This window comes from Mytilus galloprovincialis, chromosome 1 (genome assembly GCF_965363235.1).
Source record: "Mytilus galloprovincialis chromosome 1, xbMytGall1.hap1.1, whole genome shotgun sequence".
In the NCBI taxonomy this organism is placed as follows: domain Eukaryota; kingdom Metazoa; phylum Mollusca; class Bivalvia; order Mytilida; family Mytilidae; genus Mytilus; species Mytilus galloprovincialis.
In genome coordinates, this window is record NC_134838.1 from 108,019,790 (window position 1) to 108,045,386 (window position 25,597).

The following is a 25,597-nucleotide window of genomic DNA, read 5'->3' on the forward strand; positions in this document are numbered from 1 at the left end:
TGATATGTAACGATTAAGATACAAAGATACAGACATCTTTGCACAAAAGCTCTTTAGAGATTAACCATTATACAATAATTCAAATTGTATAGATAACTTTATATTTAATGTTCGATTCAAGCCACCTTCTTAACACAAATCGCTTTGTTTTTCCTTTTTCTTATTAATCAAATCATATCGTTTACGATGTAGAGCACTTTCGCTTGATTCCTATAATTGCATGAACTTTATATTGTATTTTATTAAATTAACTGATGCCTGGTTTGACAGAAAATATGATATGATTCAGAAACTTGGAATTTTGTACGCTACAGCGATATATTTGTTGCTATTTGCATTTATAGCTTGAGAAATTTTATGCGAAAAGCATTCAAGAATAACAATTTCTTATCATTTAAGAAATTTCTTTAAAAAAAAAGAGAATTGAAGATAAAATGAAAGCGTGTGAAAGGAATGAACATCTTTAATATGCAGTTTGGTTTAATTAGATAAAGTGAAGATCCAACTTATTCTTTTATCAAATTAATTAGATATACTCTAAGATTGTTTTTAATAAAAACTATGTGAAATACGAATCATGAAAGCTTTCAAGGGATTGCTTGTAAAATGTCAGTATCATAAATAAAACTTTTTACAATATAAAATCATCATAAATTTTAGTTTTTTTTTTTTTTTTAACTTTTATGAAGATTTAACAAGCTACTATTTTCGTCAATTTTCACGGATCTAAATTTTATTTGAATAAAAAAAAATAATTACATATCACAAACTGAACGGCTTGATAACTAGATAAAGTTTTAATGGTCTGGATTTTTATTTATGCTGATTTTAACGATGATAAAAAAAGAAATCCTTAAACTTATTAAGTAAAAACTGTTGCCTCCTGGCTTTGATTTTGCTCTACAACTACATATTATACGTTTATCCGATATTTCTTTTATTCAAGGAAACAAATCAGATAAAACCGATAATAATTGTCTAAACCCAATTTTGATTGTTGATAAATGTAGAATTCACAACTTGCTTGCAATGACATTGTGTACTGACCAAAAAATATGTACGTTATACATACCCCATTTGTCATGCTTATCTCTGACGGAATCTATTAATAACCATGTCGTACAGAAAATAACCAATATGTTCCTTTATTAAAATGGAGCGACAATCAAACAAGATCTTCATCATCTTAATTTGTTTCTTGGTTATGACAATAACTTGTTTCAAATTACTACCTCTTATGTCTTTAAATCAGATTAACTCAGTGAAAGGAGAGTTTTTATAGGGCTGCAATAAAAGAAGGTCAATACAGTCTTGTATAAGGAATGTCGTTCCTATATATTTACTCTTTTCCGATAGAGTTTAACTTAAGTTATGTGTAAATATTTAAACTGAGGGTTACACTTACACATTATATTTCAAATTAAACAGTACTTCGAACATGACAGATTGATTGTTTTACTTAGCATTCAGTAGGGGAAATAATTCTGGCATATTCAGAGTAAGAATAGTTAAGAAATTTGTTAGATCTTAAAGCGAGTAGACGGAAAATTTGAAAACGTCACGGAAAAAAGAGTGTATTGACTAAGGTTAACAAATAAACATAACGACAGATGATTTCAGGGGCATATAGCATAACATTCTCATATCATTTCCTTTTGGTATGATTTAAGAGTATCCAACTTATACAAGACATTTTCAAACAAGAAATTGCTTGTATCCCTGAACTGGTTATCACATTTCTGAACTATGATTATCAATGAAACAATTTTCCACAAAGACAACATGACTTGGATGTGAACAACTTAGGCCTTAGAAAAAAACCAATCCACATGCCGTATGGTCTCTAACAAGTAAAAAAGCAAAAATACCGAACTCAGAAAGTCCGTTTTCAAATGGCAAAATAAAGAGATCAAACACATCAAACGAATGGAAAACAACTGTCATATTCCTGCTTTGGATCAGACATTTCCTTATGTAGAAAATGGTGGTTTAAATCTGGGTTTAAAGCTAGCATATCATCTTACTTGTATGACAGTCGCTTACAATTCATTACATTGACCACGATATGTGAACAAAACAAACATAGATAATAGGTAAAAATGTCAAAAATAGGGGTACAGCAGTCAATATTGTGTTATGATTTTAATCGCTATAGAAACAACGAAATATGTAACAAAGAAACGCAAAAAAGGCATAAGCAAAAATGAAAGACAAGATTAAAAAGAAATACACTAGCGCAATAACATCATGACGGGATGTATAAGTACAGAACCACGTCAGATGTAACCAAGAAACCCCAAAAGTCGTGATTTAAATAAGGCGTTAGTACCATCTTATCTAAAAGCTGTAACCCCTTCGGTGATAACCTGTTTGTTGGTGAATCGCTATATTTGCCAAAATACAACTAAAACTGTTGACAAGTATACCTTCCTGAGATATATTAGGGAAAGGGTTAGGGTTCTTTCTCTGTTTTGCTTTAAAAAAAATACATAAAGTTTTAATGATAAATTAATGGAACAATATAGTCTGGAACAAAGCCCATTGAAATACCATTTCCCAACTGTAAAACATTTCAGTAAAAATCTAGTTTTTTATAAGACGCGTGGAAATCTATTAGAATATAAACCATTGTGCCATTTTATATTTTAAAATTGAAAAATTAAAAATATTTAGTGTACCAGTCATCTTAACTCCTAGTACAATCCATGCGGAAAGTAACTTGTTTAAGATAAACGAAAAATTTAATTCATTTTTCAAATCGAACAAAACAAAGCAATTTCTGTCATATTCTAATTCACTTGCACAATTAATAACAATGTTATCAGTTCGGCTATTTATCACTCAAATATGCTCATTTTCAAAACAGGTGTACATTACAGCAGACATGGAAAATGCATGTTTACAAGACACGTTTTTATAAATAAGAAAATACACTTCATAGAGATACTAAAATAAATACAAACAGATTTACTGAAACTTTTCATCTGAAAAACTTTAAACTTTCTTCTATCATGTTTAAGAGCGGTATGATTGGCAGAAATTGTGTTTACTTATGTTAACGAATCACTTGTTGGCGGATCATATTGTCTACCAAATTGTGTTGTGGCTTGTTAGTGAAGACAATTATTATCTGCAGCATGTCGCATTATAGTAGACGGCGTGTGGTCAGAAACTATATACAGATGTAATTGCATAGATCTAAAAATTGATTTGATAATTATTTTTCAACGGGTACAAATGTACAGTTCAGTATGTGGAAAAATTATGTTTCGCTCTCTTTTCGGATTAAAAATTACATTCCACAAATTACAAATATTAAATGGATTTTAGAATGGCTTGCTGTTTTACAAGGTGAGTTCATGCATAACTTTTTTTTTATCAAAATTTCTTATTTTCTAATGCAATGATTCTCAAAAAGTATGAAGTTGAAAGTTGATTAATATTAGTCGGATTCAGAATTAATTTTCTTTTATCGATGAAATTTTTATTTTCATTGATATACACAGATATATCATATATTTATATCATTTAGTTCTCTCTCTATATATATTGTGTTTTGTGTGATATTGTTTGTCTGCTGGATTTTTTCAATTTTAGCAATGGCGTTGTCAGTTTATTTTTCGACTTTCTAGTTTGAATGTCCCTTTGGTATCTTTTGTCTCTCTTTTTTTTAACCAGAGAAAAGTAAAGAGTATTTCATTATTCTGGATTCAGAATAATTTCGATACATCAGTTTTAGAACTTTACATTTTGTTTTGTTTGTATTACAAATGTATATTAACTTCTCTTGCACTTTTTCATTCTGTTTTTATGAAAATTACATATACTAAGTAATAAAATTGAATCTCTAATAGTTTTCAGACTTCATTCGTTTCTTTGTGTACTTTGCTACGGTTGATATATGACATGTTTTGGCATTTAATTTTCGGTATTTAAATTATATTAAATTATGTTATTGAATAAGATCTTAGATTCAAAATTTAACGAATACTATTCTAGCTGTTTTAATCGGTATCTTTTCTATGCCCAAAAGGTTTGTTTTATTTTATGCAACTCAAATCTTAGGTTTTTTTTTAAATTATCAGAAGAATTCATTACAAAAGCAAGTCTCTTCTTACTCCAGCGACAAACTGCCTTGTTTTTAAACTGTAGGCGTTACCTATGTAGCATCTCTCATTTCACAAATTAACTAAAACAATAAATCTGTCACCATAATCTGATAACTTGAGATTCTGCTACTGTTGGTATTTTTACTATCTGTATACACTAAATATTTCAAATAAATCTTTCAATTCACAACAATGTTAATGAGTCATCTAGTTTTTCATGTATTCCTTTGTTTGAGTTTATCAATATATAAATATGCAATTTATAAAAGACAATAGAAAATTTCAAATAATATGTAGAAAGTTTATATAGTGTGATACAGTCTATAAGTCATGATTGATTATTAATGAAAAAACAAGAAGAAGAAGAAGAAGAATTCAATGGGAAACAGCAACTATGGTAGGTTTAATTTTTTTTTACTTTTAAATTAAATGTTTATCAAAGTCAAGGTTCAATATTGCTTGGAAAATAGTTTAGAGCTACATCCATAATATTCTAGTGTAATTACAATACTGTAAATCATAACTGAAACAACCAAGAATTGTAACCCTTTCAAATAGAAAACAATTCCATCTTTTAAAGACATGGATTTCTACAATACATAATAAAATTCAATTTCAAAGAATTACTATGCTGTTATATATACCAATCTAAAGAATTTTGCATGTATTATATAGCTGCATGTTATGCCAAAGAATAGTTGATGCAACTAGCTTCAACTTGCTTAAATAAAGACCTGACCCACTGCAATTACTTAAAGAAAAGTTTCCATCATGTATTAAAACCGACCGTGTGAGTGCCTTATAAGTGCATCAAGGCCAAAATGCAATTTACACTTTTACCAAAGACAAACCAATATAAAACCTATGGGCACTTAATGATTATACATTTGCAATATATTTAATTTTTTTAAGGGGGGGGGGGGGGGGGGGGGGGGGGGCTTTTACAGCATACACACTTTTCCTTGATGTTCGCAAAAACAGGGAATCATTTTTTATTCTTTACTATTTGTTCTTCCAAGTTGATCCTGATTAGGGAAACTCAAGCAAAATTTATTGTTTTCACTCCTTTTCTTTTTCTTTTCTTAGGTTCACTTTTCTGTACTTGCCTTGAATAAGTTGGGATTTGAAGTAGATGCCTATGGATTGAATATAGATGCTGAAAAGTTCTTTCAATTTTTGAAACAAAATCGCACAAATCAAGATTCCAAAATAATAAAGAAACAAAATATACTACGGGAAATTTCAACATTTAAAAATGGCTTGTTTGAAGATGATGGAGTTAAGAAACTTCGTGTAACATCTGTATTTCGATACCTTTTTTCACATTTCGATGATTATGAAATTTGTCAGGAACTTTGTCAGGACATTATCTGTCATTCAACAGGAAATCAGACAAAGGAAAAACAAGACTCTAAAACCAACTTAAGCCTCTATCAAGAACTCATTTCCAGTTGTATCATATATCACAATGAGCAAAGTGCTAAAATACAAGCAACAAGTATGTACATTACGGGCTTGACAAATATAATTAAGATTTATTTTAATATGATAATCTTAACATATCTTTTTCTCATCTTAACCTGAACTTTCAACAATTCTGGTGATAAAGTAACGTTTTATCATGAGAAAAATGTGCATAATCATGTGATCAAACAAGAATTTCTGTTTTGTTTACATTTTCTGATGAACTGGCCTTTTCTAACGACCTTAATAACGAGAGAATGGCCATCAAATGGTGGCCTGGAATTTACTTTTTAGGAGTAAACATGTCCAAAATGCCAACCGAATCGTCTTTGTAGCCTATTATCAAGTTATTGAGAAATAGACTGATGAAAGAATATTTATTTATCTGTCGAAGAGGACAGTATGTGTTTCAACAAATTTGTTTTATTGCTTCCTCTGCCTGATACAACTGACAGTTTTCAAATCATGAATGTCACTAATGTTACACTGTTTTGTTTAGATTTTCAAGTACGTATGAGCTATGCTGAGATGGTACAATCAAACTAAGTTGTGTCCTAACGATTAATTTTGTACAAATAAACATAACGTGATTTTAGACAAATAAATATACTTTTAATTGCATTCCAAAACTTACAATCAATGGTAAATGATTTCTGTTCTACGTGAGTTAATGTTGTACGGTATATGAAGTTGGTGATGCCAGAATATAGAAATATATAGTTTAGTGACACTGATTATGAACTTACTTTCTAAAAAGTTGACATTAAAATTTTTACAAAAAGTTCTTACATCATTAACTTCATCCACGAATCATTTCTTATCTAGAAAGTCGTCGTTTGTCAAAAAAAAAAAAAAAAAAAAAAAAAAAGAAATGCTGCCGAGTTGATTTCTCACTATACGGTATATGGGGTTTATTTTGCAATATCTAATGGTATAAGGTGTGCGGGTGATCGAGTAGATAACGATAATGTTAACCCGTTAAGAAAAACTATATACAGTTCTACCTAGTATCAATATTTGTATTTGCCTCATCCTTATTTCAATGTTCTATTTTAAGAAATGGGAGCTATTTTGACGGATTAGTTCTTTTGTTAACAAAAGTTCTTAAAAAATACATTTTATCTGAAAATAATCCATGGAACTCATAGCAGTATACATTTGAATTTATTTAGCATATTTTTGCTACTACATTGAGAAAATTAGTTACAAATCTCTCCCAGTGGCTATCATCGACAAATCAAGTCACCCTCTGAGTATCTAGATTGTAATAATGTGTTTGCACCTATAAGTTGTAAGCTATCGAATTGAATTGTTAACCAAAATGTCATCGACCAGATATAAAACAGTGGTATACATGCGCTGAAATGGAGAGACAAAATGTATATAACTCCTCAAAATCTTATTGTTAATTGATTTATTATTTTGTTTCATTACTTTTACATCAAGTTGTGCGGTATTCCAACGTAATAGTTTTAACCTTGGTGATAAAATTCAATTTAATTCGTCTTTCCTTCCAATTATTAATTTGCCTACTGCTTCCTTTATTCGTTTCAGCTTCTAATCACACCGTAACCTCTTATTCCTGGTATTCTTTTTTTTAATAATACATGTACATAAAAAAGATAGTAGTAATTACAACAAAAATCGGCAAGTACAACCGACAACATCAACCACAAACAACCGCAAATCCGAAAGACATACGTACGAAGTCAAACCATGAACAATGAACAGCACATGCTATAGATAGTATTACTTGGTAAACCAGTTGTAAGTGCGCACAAACTTATTCAAAAGTTCCATTGTTTCTACATTCATTCTATCCTATTACATGTGATTGCCAACGACTTTTGTTATAGTTTAAACTAAATCTCTCAAGATATTTTTTTATTGATACCTTTGTCGAAGATAAAACCAAGTTAATTGATATTAAACTCTATTATAATACCTACATAATTGTGTATTGTCGAATAGCCAAGTTGGGAAATACAAATTTTAGTGCTTTATTAAACCAAGGAGATTACATTACAACATCCTTGTTTCCACAGTACTTTAGTGCTATATTTTCATTATTTTTGCCAGAGAGTACTCATCAATGCTATTGTATGCTTAACATCCCTCTGTTGTTCTGTGATTGTCATTTAATGTAATGATTTGTACCAGTTGTGTTAATTGATGGTTGTTTTTAAGCTTTTCGAGCTTATCAAACGGTGTAAAAAAAAATCTTACACAAAATTGTTCTTGCCATGTACTGTTTAATTGTTGATCTCATTCATAGCCTTGTTTGTATGTTGTATCTATTCATTGATCTATTTTTAATTTAAAGAGAAATATCTTCAACATTTACTTCAACTTAGAACTTTCATTTTGTGCTGGAACGCATTTCTTTAGGTAACATAGCAAACATTCCTGTTAAAATCGTCTAATTAGCTTAATTGCCTCTGTAGGATTTGTAGATAAAAGCGCCCCGATTACTTTTTACGAGAGTAATTTTGTGTTAAGAGCTTATTATGCTTCTTAGTAGGTACTGGTGTAAATATTTAGATATATACTTGTTCGTATATTGTTTTAAGATTTATACAAGATAAATTCTTTATTGATATCTTTATTTAACCGCGTGCTTTGCTGAAATTGATCGCGAAACCATCAGGAACTACGACAGTGTGACGGTAAATGGAGGTTTAATTGTTTTCCTGTTTTTGGTGAAAAAAATATGTCAGTGTTTGAATATGTATATCAAAGATCTATTGAATGTTATGCTAAAGTTTTTCATGGAAGCAATGCAATGGCTATATATCTTGATATCTTGAAGGTACATTGTTTTCTGTAGGTGTTTACTATAATGTATAAAAAAGAAGATGTGGTATGATTGCCAATGAGACAACTATCCACAAAAGACCAAAATGACACAGACATTAACAACTATAAGTCATCGTACGGCCTTCAACAATGAGCAAAGCCCATATCGCATAGTCAGCTATAAAAGGCCCCGAAAAAGAAAAAAAAATATGAACGAGAACAAATATGTAACGCATAAACAAACTACAACCACTGAATTACAGGCTCCTGACTTGGGACAGGCACATACATAAATAATGTGGCGGGGTTAAACATGTTAGCGGGATCCCAACCCTCCTCCTAACAGTGGTATAACAGTACAACATAAGAACGAACTATAAAAATCAGTTGAAAAAGGCTTAACTCATCAAATGGACAAAAATGCAAGTGGACGTGGCCCGGTACTTATACATCCCGACACAAAAAGACCCAATAAACAGATCTGAGAGTACTCGCAGTTATCTGACAGCTAGTTCAAAGCCACTAACAACTAATAAAAAATCATGCAACTAAGACAAAACTATCAATCCGTACACATCCAACATGCAATGGATTTAGTGTAAAGACGTCATAAACAGCCAGAGAAAACATGACCTTGTGCAATGCCAAGTTACAGGTATCGACAGATTGTAGATCCATGAATATGTATATGCATATAACATACTAGTAATATTTAGTTAGCTATTAATTTACTGATAACAAAATCAATATTAATACCAATAAAAACAATATTCAATGATATAATTACAGTGTTGAATAGGTAACCTTTTAGAATAAGTTTATTTAAAGGAGCGACAAGTGCACATGGATCATTTCTAAATTTCCGGGCACGGTTAACAACATTTCCGTAAAAATCAGGATGTGCTATCCCGTTTGAAATAAGTTTTCTACAGGTACATTTTATTAAACTGTCAAAAATAGTTTCAGGTCAATAAAAAACAAATAAATTTTAAACAAAACAGCCAAAAGTTATCATTAATTCATTCTGACATTATATAGATATAAGAAGATGTGGTATGAGTGCCAAAAAGACAACTCTCCTTCCATGTCATAATTTGGTAAAAGTAAACCATTTAAAGGTCAAATTATGACCTTCAACACCGGGAACCTTGGCTCACATCGAACAGCAAGCTATAAAGTACCCCAAAAGTGACTAGTGTATAACCATTTCAAACAGGAAACCTACGGTTTGATATCATGTTTTATATAATAAAAATGTTCATATTGTTTATTTTCAGTTCTACCATTTTGTATTGGAACGTTATGTCCTAGTAATGTCCAAAGAGAAGCATTCTCATGTTTTGCTGGATACAGTACACAGTTGTTAAATATGCAAAAAAGTACAGAAACATTATTTACTGGTGTAGATGTAGAACTTCTAAGGGCCTTCTGCAGGTAAGCCCTATTTCCTTGATGTAGATGAATACAGCTTGTTTAGTACAAGTTTATACTGATACTGACAAATGGTTACACATATATAACCACATCCTTTAGAAATCATTTTTAATCTGAAACATTTACCAAGTTTCAAATATATTTTCTTACCTACAAAAGTTTAGTGTTGAAAGAATACACACAATAATAATATATAGTACAGGAGACGTACAACAAAGTTTCAGAAGTTGTCAAGATTTAATCCTACTCAATCTGCTCGCGTTTTTATTTCATTTCTGGTCCACTCAGTATAGTGTAAGAAAGAATTTTTAAGTGCACATATCAATCTCTTTTAAATTAGTCATAAATATACTACTAATAGTCAGAAATATGAGTCAGAAATACGATAGTCTGATATACGATAGTCTGATATACGATAGTCTGAAATACAATTCTCTGAAATACGATAGTCTGAAATACGATCATAGTCTGAAATACGATATTCAGAAATATGATAGACTGAAATACGATCATAGTCTGAAATACGATATTCAGAAATATGATAGTCTGAAATACGATAGTATGAATTACGTCAGAGAGTCTGGAAATTGGTTTCCGTTCTCCGACTTTAGTTGGCCTCTACCAAATGATATGAAACATATACATAATGCTTTTTACCACAAAACATAGATCCTGTTTGAATTTGGGTGGCGTCACTTTAACCTCACTCGAGTAATGTCCCTTTACAAATGGAAATTTTGCTGAATTTTACGTTTCAATTCTCAAACTTTTGTTTGCCTCAACCAAATGATATAAATTTCATACACAATGCTCATTACCATTAATAAAACACAGATCATGTTCCAATTTTGTTGGCGTCACTTTAACCATTCTAGCGTTATGCCCCTATACAAATAGAAAAAAAATTAAATTTTTCGTTTCCGTTCTCTAACGTTTGTTTGATGCAACCAAATGTTATGGAACTCATACACAATTCTTATTACCACATAAGTCAAATAAAGTACGAATTTGAGTAGCTTCACTTTAACTGATCTTGAGTTATGTCATTTTTATACGACCGCATAAATTTTAATTTTTCGTCGTATATTGCTATCACGTTGGCGTCGTCGTCTGCGTCGTCGTCGTCGTCGTCCGAATACTTTTAGTTTTCGCACTCTAACTTTAGTAAAAGTGAATAGAAATCTATGAAAATTTAACACAAGGTTTATGACCACAAAAGGAAGGTTGGGATTGATTTTGGGAGTTTTGATCCCAACATTTTAGGAATTAGGGGCCAAAAAGGGCCCAAATAAGCATTTTCTTGGTTTTCGCACAATAACTTAAGTTTAAGTAAATAGAAATCTATGAAATTTTGACACAAGGTTTATGACCACAAAAGGAAGGTTGGGATTGATTTTGGGAGTTTTGGTTCTAACAGTTTAGGAATTAGGGGCCAAAAAAGGGCCCAAATAAGCATTATTCCTTGTTTTCGCACAATTACTTTAGTTTAAGTAAATAGAAATCAATGAAATTCAAACACAAGGTTTATGACCACAAAAGGAAGGTTGGTATTGATTTTGGGAGTTGAGGTCTGAACAGTTTAGGAATTAGGGGCCAAAAAGGACCCAAGTAAGCATTATTCTTGGTTTTCGCACCATAACTTTAGTTTAAGTAAATAGAAATCTATGAAATTTAAACACAAGGTTTATGACCACTAAAGGAAGGTTGGGTTTGATTTTAGAAGTTTTGGTCCCAACAGTTTAGGAATAAGGGGCCCAAAGGGTCCAAAATTGAACTTAGTTTGATTTCATCAAAAATTGAATAATTGGGGTTCTTTGATATGCCGAATCTAACTGTGTATGTAGATTCTTAATTTTTGGTCCCGTTTTCAAATTGGTCTACATTAAGGTCCAAAGGGTCCAAAATTAAACTTAGTTTGATTTTGACAAAAATTGAATCCTTGGGGTTCTTTGATATGCTGAATCTAAAAATGTACTTAGATTTTTTATTATTGGCCCAGTTTTCAAGTTGGTCCAAATCGGGTCCAAATTAAACTTTGTTTGATTTCATCAAAAATTGAATAATTGGGGTTCTTTGATATGCCAAATCTTACTGTGTATGTAGATTCTTAATTTTTAGTCCCGTTTTCAAATTGGTCTACATTAAAGTCCAAAGGGTCCAAAATTAAACTAAGTTTGATTTTAACAAAAATTGAATTCTTGAGCTTTTTTGATATGCTGAATCTAAACATGTACTTAGATTTTTGATTATGGGCCCAGTTTTCAAGTTGGTTCAAATCAGGATCCAAAATTATTATATTAAGTATTGTGCAATAGCAAGAAATTTTCAATTGCACAGTATTCAGCAATAGCAAGAAATCTTCAATTACACAGTATTGCGCAATAGCAAGAAATCTTCAATTGAACAGTATTGTGCAATAGCAAATATTTTCAATTGCACAGTATTGCGCAATAGCAAGAAATATCTAATTGCACAATATTGTGCAATAGCAAGACATTTTCAATTGATTGGAGTTATCTTTCTTTGTCCAGAATAGTAGTTGAATCAACTTAAATCATTGTTTTATACAATATACAATGTATATTCACTTTTACTACCAACTGATAAATTAAAACAATCTTTACCATTCAGTGATAACAAGCACCTTTTGTTACATTTTAATATTTTATGATGTATCTAAATGAGTAATTATTGTTGCAATCTCCATTAGAAATTTGAATTGAGATCAGTTTTGGAAAAAGGGAAAGGGGGATGTGAAAAAAAGATGGGGGGGGTAAATTTTTCTCATTTCAGATTTCATAAATAAAAAGTAAATTTCTTCAAACATTTTTTTGAGAGGATTAATATTCAACAGCATAGTGAATTGCTCAAAGGAAAAAAAAGTACTTTAAGTTCATTAGACCACATTCATTCTGTGTCAGAAACCTATGCTGTGTCAACTATTTAATCACAACCCAAATTTAGAGCTAAATCCAGCTTGAATGTTGTGTCCATACTTGCCCCAACCGTTCAGGGTTCAACCTCTGCGGTCGTATAAAGCTGCACCCTGCGGAGCATCTGGTTTAACGTTATATGCAAGCAGGGGCATCATATGTGTCCCATGGACAGACTCACCATTTATTTAACATACATTGAGGTTTATGCAATACCATAGAATGAAATTCAAAACAGTGTGGCTGTGGCCATTGATTGACACATTAAATTCATCCATTGACTGGGACAATTTACGTGAACGTTTGTCTGTAACGACCACTGTTCACGACGTACCTACGATAGACATTTAAACTGTGGGGTCACCAAAGGTTTCTTAACGCCTTTAATTATAAAATAATTCGAAAAATTAATCAGGAATAACCTTTATGTTTTGATTTAAATAATTGATATAAATCAAAACATCGTGTTATTTCTGATTAATTTTTCGAATTACTTTATTAAGGTGTTGAGAACCTTTGGTGACCCCATAGTTTAAGTGTCTTTAAAAAGTACATAGTGAGCAGTGGTCGATACATACAAACGTTCACCTAAATTGTCCCAGTCAATGGATGAATTTAATGTGTCAATCAATGGCCACAGCCACACTGTTTTGAATTTCATTCTATTTTGTTTTATTTTATATTTTCGTAATATCGATATTTGTTATGAAGTATGAATATTTTACATATCTGTAGATTTGTTTATTAATTAACTACACTGTTATTATGCTGTATTGGCCGAGTTTACACCTTATATTGAATAGGCAGTTTTCATCATATTAAGTCCAATAACAGTGTAGTTTCCCTACGCCTATACCACCCTGCTCTGTCACTCAGTAATTCTCGTATCAAGACTTCAAAACGAGACCAGGCATAATCAGCGACGTCACAATGTGAGAGGAGACGTTATCAGCGACGTCACAATGCGAGAGGAGACGTTATCAAGCTTGCTTTCGTCAAGCGTAAAACTGTCTTAGTGTTAGGGAGAAGAAAAAAGACCATTAATAGAACGATAAACAGATAATTGGGTTTTTATACGACCCCAAAAAATTTTTGGGATCGTATATTGGTATGATGTCGTCGTCTGCGTCGTCGTCGTCCGAAGACACATTGGTTTCCGGATAATAACTTCAGTTTAAGTGAAGAGATCTTCATGAAATTTTTTCAGAAGGTTTAATACCACAAAAGGAAGGTTGGGATTGATTTTGGGGATGATGGTCCCAACCGATTAGGAATTAGGGGCCCAAAAGGGGCCCAAAACAAGCATTTTTCTAGTTTCAGGATAATAACTTGTGTAGAAGTATTTCAATTGCTCTAAAATCATACCGCAATGTTTAAAACCACAAGTAGAAGGTTTGGATTCATTTTAGGGGATTATGGAGCCAAAGTTTTGGAATTAAGGGCCAAAAAGGGGTCAAAACAAGCTTTTTTCTAGTTTCAAGACAATAACTTATGTGTAATTGTATGGATCTCTCTGAAATTGTACCACAATGTACCATATAACAAAGGGGAGGCTGGGATTAAGTTTTGGGTTAATTGCCCAAAATATGTAGGAATTAGGGGCCAAAAAAGGGCCAAAAAGAAGCATGATTCTAGTTTCCAAACAATTATGACAATAACTTGTGTTTAAGTGCATGGATCTCTCTGAAATTGTACTACAAGGTTCAATACTGCAATGGAAAGCATGGGATTGAGTTTAAGGGTTATTGCTCCAAGGGGGGTTCAAAAAGTTGGGGGGATTTTTTGTTTACCATTTTTTGAAGGGCTTCCTTTTTTTTCAAAGAAGTTTCAAGAAGAAATCTTCAATTGCACAGTATTGTGCAATAGATTTGTTAGATCTTTGACCACATTAATTTTGTGACAAAAACCTATATTATGTCAAAAATTTGATCACAATCCAAATTCAGACAGAATCAAGCTTGAATATTGTGACCAAATTTGCCCCAACTATTCAGGGTTCAACCACTGGGGTCGTATAAAGCTGCGCCCTGTGAAGCACCTGGTTTACGTATAGATATCGTAAAATATCAATGTGTAGAAAACCCAATAATCTATACATATCATAGTATTGTACATGTGTTTACAAACAAAATTTGAAAAGTTATCATTTATCGGTTTCATTTCCCTTACAGTTCATATATTCAGTCAATGACATGTGTAGATAATTTGAAGAAAAAATGTCCATCCAATCTGCATGAAAAGATAGAAGTTACATTGTTTCATTTTGAAGGAGCGAGAGAAGAACTCAGCGAGTTGTGTAAAGATGATGCTTTATACGAAGGTAAGAATTAAAAGATAAATAACTTGAGCTGATATTGGAATATTTCTATAGCTTTTAAGGGCAACTATTGTACTGGATTATATCCGAATAAATTATACATCGTATAATTTTAACAAGGAGTAAGCCTAAAAAAAATCTAAAGCATAGGTATAGGATCTTAGGGGAGACTTTTCGAGTTATTTAGTATATGTAGTATATACTCATAACATTTTTTAAAAGTTTTTATATAACCTCATAAATATATTTTATATTTTTTTTTACTTTCACATAAAATTAAAAATTTGGACATTTCGTATGATTGCCAATGAAACAAATATTGGGCGAAAACCAAAGGACAATGGGTTTTAAACTACAGATAAACACAAGGTCTTTTACAGGGGGAAACCGACATTGTGAAGGAACCTATACAACCCCCTGGGTTACAAACCGTGAAACAATTCAAAAGATGAAATGATATTGAAAATGGAAGTGGGGAATAAGACCAAAGAACAAAAAACAACCGAAGGTAAAAAATGGGTGTTCACCACAGCGAGAAAATCCCGCAGCCGGAGGAAAACCGCCAGTCTTATCGACGAGTTTAGCTGAACACACTAAATAAAAAGCTGTTTAGAGAGTCTAAACTTAAACTTGATGTTATATGTTTTAATTCACTTAACGGTTACATGATTGAATGGATTAAGTATTCTTTAATTCATCACTTGGCAAAATATTTATTGAAAAGCCAACTATCTACCAAAGTTCAAATAAAGTGAATGAAAGCAATTATAGACAACCGTTCGGCCTTCAACAATGACAAAAATCCATACCGCCGTATAGTCGACTATAAAAGTCGCCGACATGAAAAATATAAAACAACTCAATTGAGAAAATTAAAGGCCTAAATAACAAAACAATTAAAGGAAAGGAAATATGACGAAAACCAATGAACTACAGGCTCCTGACTCGGGATATGTAAATAAAGAGTTTGGAGGGGTTAAACATGTTTGTGAGCCCAACCCTGGGACAGTAGTGTAACAGCACAATATAAGAACATTTGTTTACTATAAAAATCAGGTGAAAAAGGATCGATACGAAGCAAAAAACCATCAAACATAAATATAGACCCAACCGCGACGAGGCTGTGTATTTATCCATCCCACATCCCTAAGTACAAATCTGAGAAAACTCGCAGATGCTGACACCTAGTCTAAAGTCAACTAATAAAAAAGAATGAAACTTCAATCAGTGCAAATCCTACATCAAATGGATTTAGGATAACTTTGTAAAGACGTCATTAACAGTCAGAAAAAAAAACATGACCTTGTGCAATGCCAAAATAAAGTGTCGATAGATTGTAGTACCTTCAAAGTGCATATATGTAAAATAAAACTTTTAGCATGATTTTAATTTACTGATAACAGCAATATTTATGCCAATAAACACAATATCAAAGATCTAATTACAGTGTTGAAATCATTATGGTAACCTTTAGGAATAAGTTTATTTAAAGGATTGCTAAATTTACCCGGATCGTATATAAATTATCGAGCTCGTAAACAACATTACCGTAAATGTTGCCATTCCGTCTGAAACAAGTTTTTTTTACCGGTATTGCCAAACTTTCAAACCAAAAACTGTTGGTACCTATTGAAGAATTTAGTAAAGGTATTAAGTATTTTGAGGTAACGAAATATCTGATTTTAAATACTTACATTGTATTCTTTTATTTGTGTGAAAATACTGTTAATATCAAGTTATGATCGGGCAAAATTGATCGTTATCATGTTTCTTTCAATTGCGTATCTGGCATTTTGAACTATATTTTTTTTCATTTTACCGAATGGAATGTATTTTAAAGACATAAGTACTTCGGCAATTGCATAATTTATTACATTGTTATTCACTTAAAGTTTCTACCTTATCAATTATGTAATCATTTTAAGTATAACTATTATAGCAGCACTTGTCTTCTCTTTTTTCGAGTATTTGATGGTGCTGTGAGATTTCAGATCACCCTTACCGGGTTATTCGAAACTTGTACGGACATTGAACGATTTAGAAATTCATATAATACGGCTCTTGAAATAAATATATAGTAACCCTTAGATGTCAGTTTTTTGACATCTTATTTACCTCAATATTGCTACTTCTACTTTCTGTTTGTTTTAATCTGTTTTTCTATAGCTACAGGGATTTTTCCATATTTGGTTATAAAAACTGTTTGTCTCGATCGTGCATTTCCGTTTTTTAACATTAGCATATGCACACATCCATATGGTCACTAGCATTAACAGTATATCAGGTATTTATATGGCGTAGTAAAAAATTTCATTGATATAAAATAACTATTTATGTATTTTTCACAGTTATGCCCTGCATTACGTGCTACCTTTGACTTGAAAGTTGTTATTTATATTGTTGTTTATGCCAAACATATGCCGTGTTTCTTTATGTCTGGAAGTTATTCTTTATTACAGCTTATACCAGACATGATGTATTATCTGACGTATTGAAGTTATTCTTTATAACAGTTTATGCCAGACGTGATGTATTATCTGACGTATGGAAGTTATTCTTTATTACAGTTTATTCCAGACATATGACGTATTATCTGAAGTCTGAAAGTTTTCTTTTATTACAGCTTATGCCAGGCATATGACGTGTTTCCTGACATCTGGAAGTTATTCATTATTGCAGTTTATGACGAGCTTGCCGACGTGCTACCTGTAGTCTGATTTTTTTTCTTTTTTTAAAGTTAATGCCAGACACAAAACGTGTTTCTTGACGACTAGAAGCTATCCTTATTGTACTATATACCAGACATATGACGTGTTGTACGACTGACATCTATGCGTTATTCTTTATTGTAGATTATTCCAGATACAAGACGTGTTTCATGCGTTTGTTCTTTATTATATTTTATGCCAAACAGATAACGTGTTTCCTGGCGTCTAGAACTTATTCTTCTTTGTAATTTTATTCCAGATATATGACGTGTTTCCTGACATCTGGAAGTTATTCTTAATTGTAGTTTATGTCAGACAAATGACTCGTTTCTTGACGTCTGAAAGTTATTCTTTAGTGTAGTGTATGCCAGACATATGCCGTCTTCCCTGACATCTAGAAGTTATTCTTTATTGTAGTTTATGCCAGGCATATGACACGTTTCTTGACGTCTGAAAGTTATTCTATTTTGTAGTGTATGCCAGACATATGACGTGTTTCTTGACGTCTGAACGTTATTCTTATATTGTAGTTTATACCAGACATGTGACGTGTTTCTTGGCGTCTGAAAGTTATTCTTTTTTGCAGTGTATGCCAGACATATGACGTGTTTCTTGACATCTGGAAGTTATTCCGAACGATGTTTTGAGGACACAATGAACACGTCTGTTAGGCTCATGTCTCGATTCGACGACAAATCACTACCTCAGCTATGTAGGTAAGTAGAAACTTTGTAAATTCTTTTCAAATTTACCAATGATTAAAGATTAAAAAATATATATTGGAATACAGCAAGTGCGTTTTAAACAGAATCCTAAATGAATCTAAAAGATTATAATTTGCTACGCAAGACGAGCGTTAAACTTCTTCATCACAAGACCCGTGTGCACTCTTAAAAAAAGAAAGGTGGATGGCCAAATCAAGTAGGAAGTTTAATAGTATTGAAAACCAAAAATTCCAATAAGTTGAGTCTAATATGAATAAGGTCATCTACGCCTATAGGTAGAAATCGAATAATTCAACATCTTATAAACAATTTATATGCATATATATGATCGTATTTAATGTCAACACAGAAAGCTCTGATAACAAACGAATCATAGTTGTTACTATTCAATATGATCATTGACAAATAAGAGAAAGCTATTTTGTTATTCTACTAGACTATTAATTTCAACCATGCTTTCAGTGTGACTGAAACAAACATCTGAATAATTTGAAATGAAGAAGATTAGTTTCCTTACTTCCAACAAACCTATTATATTACTTTGTTTATGTTTCAAATGAAGATCATTTCTAGTGTTTTGGTTCCATTAATTCGTATGTTTCATACTGTATGTTTTGCGGTTCTTTTCTGGCCTTCTTGTAAAAACGAATATTTTTTTGTGGAAAAAATTCAATATTTTTATTTTATTATCTGTAAGAGGTTTATAATTAGTTGTAAATACTCTGGGTAGTAAGTATATATAGTCTGTCTAAATATCTAACAAGTCCACATACAGATAGACAAAAATGAAAGTTAAAATTACACTGACCGGGTGAAAAAAAAATTACTTTTAGCTAACATTTTATCCTGATGAGGTCTGACGTTTTCCGATGGTCAATGTGTTCTTTTGTGGTGATTTATACTCATGCCTTGGATTTTCTGCCCAAATATTTTCATTTTAAGGAATGTATCACCTCTTTATTATTGTGAAGCGATTTTGTTAGGTTTGCACAATGAAATCTTATATGTATGTCTAATAAAGTGAAATTTTGATAGACGATTCTATAGGTATGGTGAGCTAGCGCTTATCGATTGGAGCCGCGCAGAAATCTTCAGTTGTTCGTTTGTTTTGCTAGAGATATTTTTCATTTGCAAATCATCAATTCTGTATCATTACAATTTTTAAAACTATTTTTAGAGATTTTAGAAAAACTTTAAACTGTATACAAACAAAAATAAAGAGGCGGTGTAACGATGAAGCTGCTGCTTTGGTTCCCGTTCTAGTTAAACCAATGGTAAGACGGAGCAACCTCTGTGATCTTAATCATGATTCGCATATTGTAGTGGTAAGTCATATTCTGGTTATTGTCAAACCTAGTGTAAGATGGAGCAACCTCTGAGACCTTAATCATGATTTGCACATTGTAATAGTAAGTCACTCTAGTTCTTGTTAAACCTATGGTTAGACGGAGCAACTTTTGTGACATTAATCATGATTCACGAATTTTAATAGTAATTCGTTCTTATTCTTATGCAAAGTATGGCGAGACGAAGGTATATATTTTTGTCTCACACCATTCTACACTCATGCTTAAATTTGACCGCATAATATTTGTGTCCGGGGTAGAGACGCACTCAATTTATTTGTAACTTTTATATGATGACATTAAAAATTCTAAAAACATAAGACAATGTGGTTAATTTCAAAAGTATCCATAAAGACAAGAACAAAGTGCTGAACAATTAAAGTTCACTTATTATCTTCCACAATGAACAAAACACATCAGTTCGTATTTTTGTAACAATTACAGAGAAATCAACGACACGTTATGTTAATATGTTTATAAGTCAAAAGGTTAGAACATTACTGACAGAAATGCACAACAGACGTCTAAATGTCAACATGCATTATTTATCAAAAACATCTGTCTATACAATTTCTATTTGCATGTTCCAAATTTCCCCATGCTCATTCACTTGTTTTTAAACCGGTTTGTCCTAAACGTCTCTCATATGCTCAGTAAAACATGATTGTTTAAAAGCAAAATGGTTCCGTTGTGATGGTGAAGTACTTATGGAACATATCACATGTGTACTAGTACACAATTTTATTTAGGGGCCAGCTGAGGACCACCTAAGGGCGTGGGATTTTCTAGCTGCGTTTAAGACCCATTGGTGGCCTTTGGCTGTTATGTGCCCTTTAGTCGGGTTGTCTCTGACATATTCCCCATTTCCATTCTCAATTGTATCACATAAAGGAGGTAATACACAGTGCTGTCATGTTTAATGGTCAATCTTGTTGTGCGCAGTTCTAACTTGTTAGGTATCTTTAAATAGTTATTGCAGTTCAAATTTGCGTCATGTGGAGCGGATCTGCCTACTTCTTTTTTTTCTGCCACCCCTGGTTTTTGGTTTTTGTTCAGTCTTAAGTTTTCTATTCGTGTTTTGCGTACGGTTGTTTGTCCTTTTGGTCTTTTTGGTGTTTTGTTATGGCGTTGTCGACTTTAGAGTTTAAATGTCCCATTGATTTCTTTCTCCTCTCTTTTTCAAATTAAAAATAAGAAGAAGATATGGCGTATGATTGCCAATGACACATCTATTCCCAAGAGACCAAATAACGTAGATGGATGCAAAACACGACAAAATGTAAAACAATTTAAACAAGAAAAGATAGCTGTACATTTAACAGTCAGCAATTATTACCATATCGTCATTAAAGATATAGAAAACGACACGTTAAAAAAAATAAAATTCTTGTATGGTTGCAATTATATTGGTTTATCAGTAAGGCTTATTCTATATCTCTTACTAGAAAAGTTTTATTTTCTGATGCTGTTATGTTGGAATTTTATCTTATTCAAAGAGTAGAATGTTTTGAACCGTTACATAACTTTGATTTTTTAACTGGGGAAATATATTGCTTACTTGCAATATAAAAATTTAAAAGCAGAAAAACTTATAATTGCACAATTTGCATTCCACCATGACATGAGTTAACAGTTGAATTCATAAATATGAATGAAAACATTTATATTGCAGTGTTTTTCATCAAACTAAACTAAAGTGAAAGAAAAGTAAATGTTTTAATCTTATGTAATACTTGTGTACGTAATTTTAATTCAAGATTACATACTTTTTGAAGGGAAATTGTCATTATGGCGAAAAGTAGAAAATATCACTAGCTGCATTCATTTTGCTTTCACGTAGTTTGATCGCATTGCCAATTATCAGTGGCTTTTTATGTAGTATTCTAAAAAGAAAGTATAATATTAGAATAGAGACATCTTTTTAAAATTATAATCTACAAATATTTATATTCATTGAGGTGTAAGCTTCACTGGTATGTACTACTTTGAATTGGTTGAACTGCATACATATCTATATTAATACTTTTACATGTTACCTTGGTTCTTCTGTACTGTCATATTTTGTCAAATTCAACTATACAGTATTTAAAGTTCACTTCATTCTCTTCGTCACTATATAGCTTATAGTTATCAAAAGGAACCAGGATTATAATTTAGTACGCCAGATGCGCGCTTCGTCTACATAAGACTCATCAGTGACGCTCATATCAAAATATTTATAAAGCCAAACAAGTACAAAGTTGAAGAGCATTGAGTATCCAGAATTACAAAAAGTGGTGCCAAATACGGCTAAGGTAATCTATACCTGGGATATGAAAATCCTTAGTTTTTCGAAAATTTCAGTTTTGTGTAACGAGGAAATCTAATAAAATGACCACATTATTAATATTCATGTCAACACCGAAGTGTTGACTGTTGATACCCTCGGGGACGAAACTTATAGACCAACTTGTAGTTTTAAACTTCAGTAGTGTATAAACTTTTGATATTACAGATTATGTTTTCCTGTTATGCAGTACTTTAGTTTTTTCCGATGATAGAGTATACAACGTTTTCTTTTGTAAGCATATGGTACACAATTGGCTATATATAAATTTTTTTTAAAGTTTATTCAAGAAAGCGTATTTCTTGTGGTTGTTGCTTCTTTCGTTAGCCAATAGGTCCCTTCTCTCTTAACGTACCAAATTATACATGGCTATTGACAGTAATGTTATATCGTTTTTCATCGTTTAACTTGATCTAGGTGGTCTGTTTCTAATCGTTTCTGATGTATAATGTTTATTAATTTACTTTTTGTGTTTTTAGCGATCGAAGTTTCTTTAATATATTGATAAATATCAGTTTGTTTACAAGACGTACATTTGTTCTGCAATCATTTACATTTAGTTGACTCAGGAAGTTACCCCTTTGTAACGTTGACCATACATCATAAGATTATCGCCGTTCAATTTACACGGTATATTGCGACTTTACAATGATTTTTAGGTATTCATAATGAATGTGTTAGTTTATTTTAGTATAAACTAACAATTATCATAATACCCATGCGTGTTATATAAATAGATCAATTGTGGTGCTTTCAAAGAAGTCAGTATACATTGTTATCTTGCTATGATCTAAAAACCTTTTGTATTAAACAGACCAACAGCATGTTCTTGAAAGGTACATGGGTAAAACAGGTTAAAATCGTTTGCAATATGTTGTATTCATTGTATAGATAAGTTTTGATAATTCCAGAAAACAATGATATATGTAAATATTACAACATATGTTACAGAAGATGATTTCTACTGCTGCTTCCTGTTGTACATGATAACAAGACTTGTCTGACATGTCTTATTTATGGTTAAAGTATTTCTTTCTATAAGCGAGATAATATTTCGTATTTATTAGTAGTATAAGAATGTGAATTTTCACGGTTTTAGTAACCCTCTAATTTTTTGTTGTTTTAAGAAGTATGTTTAATATTTTTCTAGTCCTATTAATGCACTTTAAATGGTTTTATAACAATCCTAAATCATTTTGAATTGTACTGAATAATTTTATCACAATAAGGTATAGAAATCCTTCCCCTTAGACTTGTAATGTGAAGGGAAACGAGAGGAAACCAAGAAATATGTGCGAATTGATCACAATCATTTATTTTTTTGTGGTTTACTCAATATTCTGCAATTGTCCAATTTACTACATACATGAGTGCAGAAATACACTTATACGATGACTGTGATTTTCTGGTAACGTTCTTATCGCGGCCAGTCATATGGTGGCATGTCCTTTGGTGTGGTAAAAATAAACATTTAAGAGAGTAAAAAAATAACGTTAAATTCAACTTGATGCTTGTATGAGTATTATTTTTTTTTTTTGTATTTTCGTTTTCTCGCTGGATGACAGACGACAAGCTCGATAAGTTTGTATTTAAATCATAAAATCTTGTACTACAACATCCAAAAATTTAAGTTTCTTTTACCAAAAAAACTGAGGATGCAGTATTTTTTCTCTATTTCAGACGGCTTCGACGACCGCGCAGACGACAACAGAAGATAATGTGATAACTGACAGTGTACAACACAGAATTGAAGTTCGTCATAATTTAAACAAGGATGAAAGCAATACGAATTCCGCTAGAGTTACAACCGTGTCATTCGCGATAATTCTTGTTTTAAGCTGCATAATCTATTGGATTTATGGAAATGGATGAAATTTGTAAACCTTTATGTCGACTGCCAACGCAACAAAATGTTGTCTAAAGGTAATCGTTGGAATATTTCTCTGTGATAAACACATTCCAGTTCTTGTTGGATTTATGATAAAGGTTATTAATGCTCACCATCTGTGATATATACATGTACAAAAGACCATTATCTTGTGCAGACAGTATCATGTTAAGACAGTGCTTTATACCGAACCTACAATCTTGGTCCTTATGTTCCGAATACAAAATACATGTAATTGGTTTTAAACAAAATATGGCTACCTTCGATACCAGAGAGAGACCAAACTGTCAATAAAAAAGTTTCGCCTATAGATTTGTTGAAAAGATGTTAATTGTTACAATTTTAAAAATTAAAAAAAAATGAATAAAATAGTACAATTTTCCATGCGGACATATCTATGTACATCACAATTATTTAAAAGTAAGCAGTCAATTCATCTTCAAGGATAAAATTACTACAAAATCAATTTGGCCTAAAAAATGAGACAGTAGTTGGTATTATGTATGTCTTCATCGTAAAAACATTGGCTGTATTATCAATACATTTATGTTTCATGTTCTAAAGAAGTCGGGTACCAAACTTTGCCTGCGACAGTAGACATCTTTGCTAAGATCGGGTGAGATGACTGTCAAAATTTTCTCGAATATAATTGATATTCTTTTTGATCTCTTTGTTCTCGTCTCAAATATGCTTGAATTACATATTTTTAGTATTTTTGGACAGTTTTCACTCTGTTATTTGTTTAATCATTTTTACAATGTCGTGGTTTGCTTTTAATGTTATTGATTGATTGATTGATTGATTGATTGATTGATTGATTGATTGATTGATTGATTGATTGATTAATTGATTGATGTTAAACGCCACCTTCACCACTATTGGGACATTTTATGGCGGTCAGTTTTATTGGTGTTAAAGATGCTTTGTAACAAATCAGACCAGTGGTTTACAGATTGAAATGATAGTGTTTTGTTTTTTTTTAATTGTTGAAAATTGTTGTTTCGTAATATGTGACTACTCTTAAGTTGACCCTTTGATACTTCAAATTCGTCTTTCTCTAGATTTTTGTCAACAATCTAATAAGTGATAACGATTTTTAAATTTCATTTTACTCTTTTGTTTTTGTTATATCAATCTATATGTTACCCTATGGACAATTATAGTTGGTCTGACCTACGCCAGGATCCTGTCGTTTAGATATGATACATTGGGTAATTGATATAAGTTCCGGAACAAAACTTCAAATCTAAAAATCATTGAAAGCCATAACAATTTATTCTATCCTGGTTTATCACAGTTTATTACTTACACATACGACCATATGTCAAATAAAATAATAATTGGCTTCTGATTTAAGAAGAATGTCTGTTGATATACAAATGTTTTCGCAGATTGTCGCGATAAATGTTCAGTTATCAGGCATTAAATTAAGAAACACTCTTTCTCTCTGTAGAGAAAACGATTTGTGTGAAATGCATATACAATGTGTGATACGATCTACCCCAGGGTTACGCTTTAAATTCGTTTAAATATTCCACATTGCCGTTATCT

General features: G+C 31.6%; 1 protein-coding gene across 1 annotated transcript; it reads left to right on the forward strand.

Moving 5' to 3' along the window:
* The first annotated feature begins 3,029 nt into the window (after positions 1-3,029).
* LOC143049837 (uncharacterized) lies at positions 3,030-24,423 on the forward strand. Its single transcript, XM_076223583.1, has 6 exons — positions 3,030-3,351; positions 9,647-9,803; positions 14,908-15,056; positions 18,348-18,477; positions 19,664-19,811; positions 23,839-24,423. Exons 1-6 carry the CDS (start codon positions 3,252-3,254, stop codon positions 24,028-24,030), a joined length of 876 nt encoding a protein of 291 aa, XP_076079698.1. The 5' UTR covers positions 3,030-3,251; the 3' UTR covers positions 24,031-24,423.
* Positions 24,424-25,597: the final 1,174 nt, after the last annotated feature.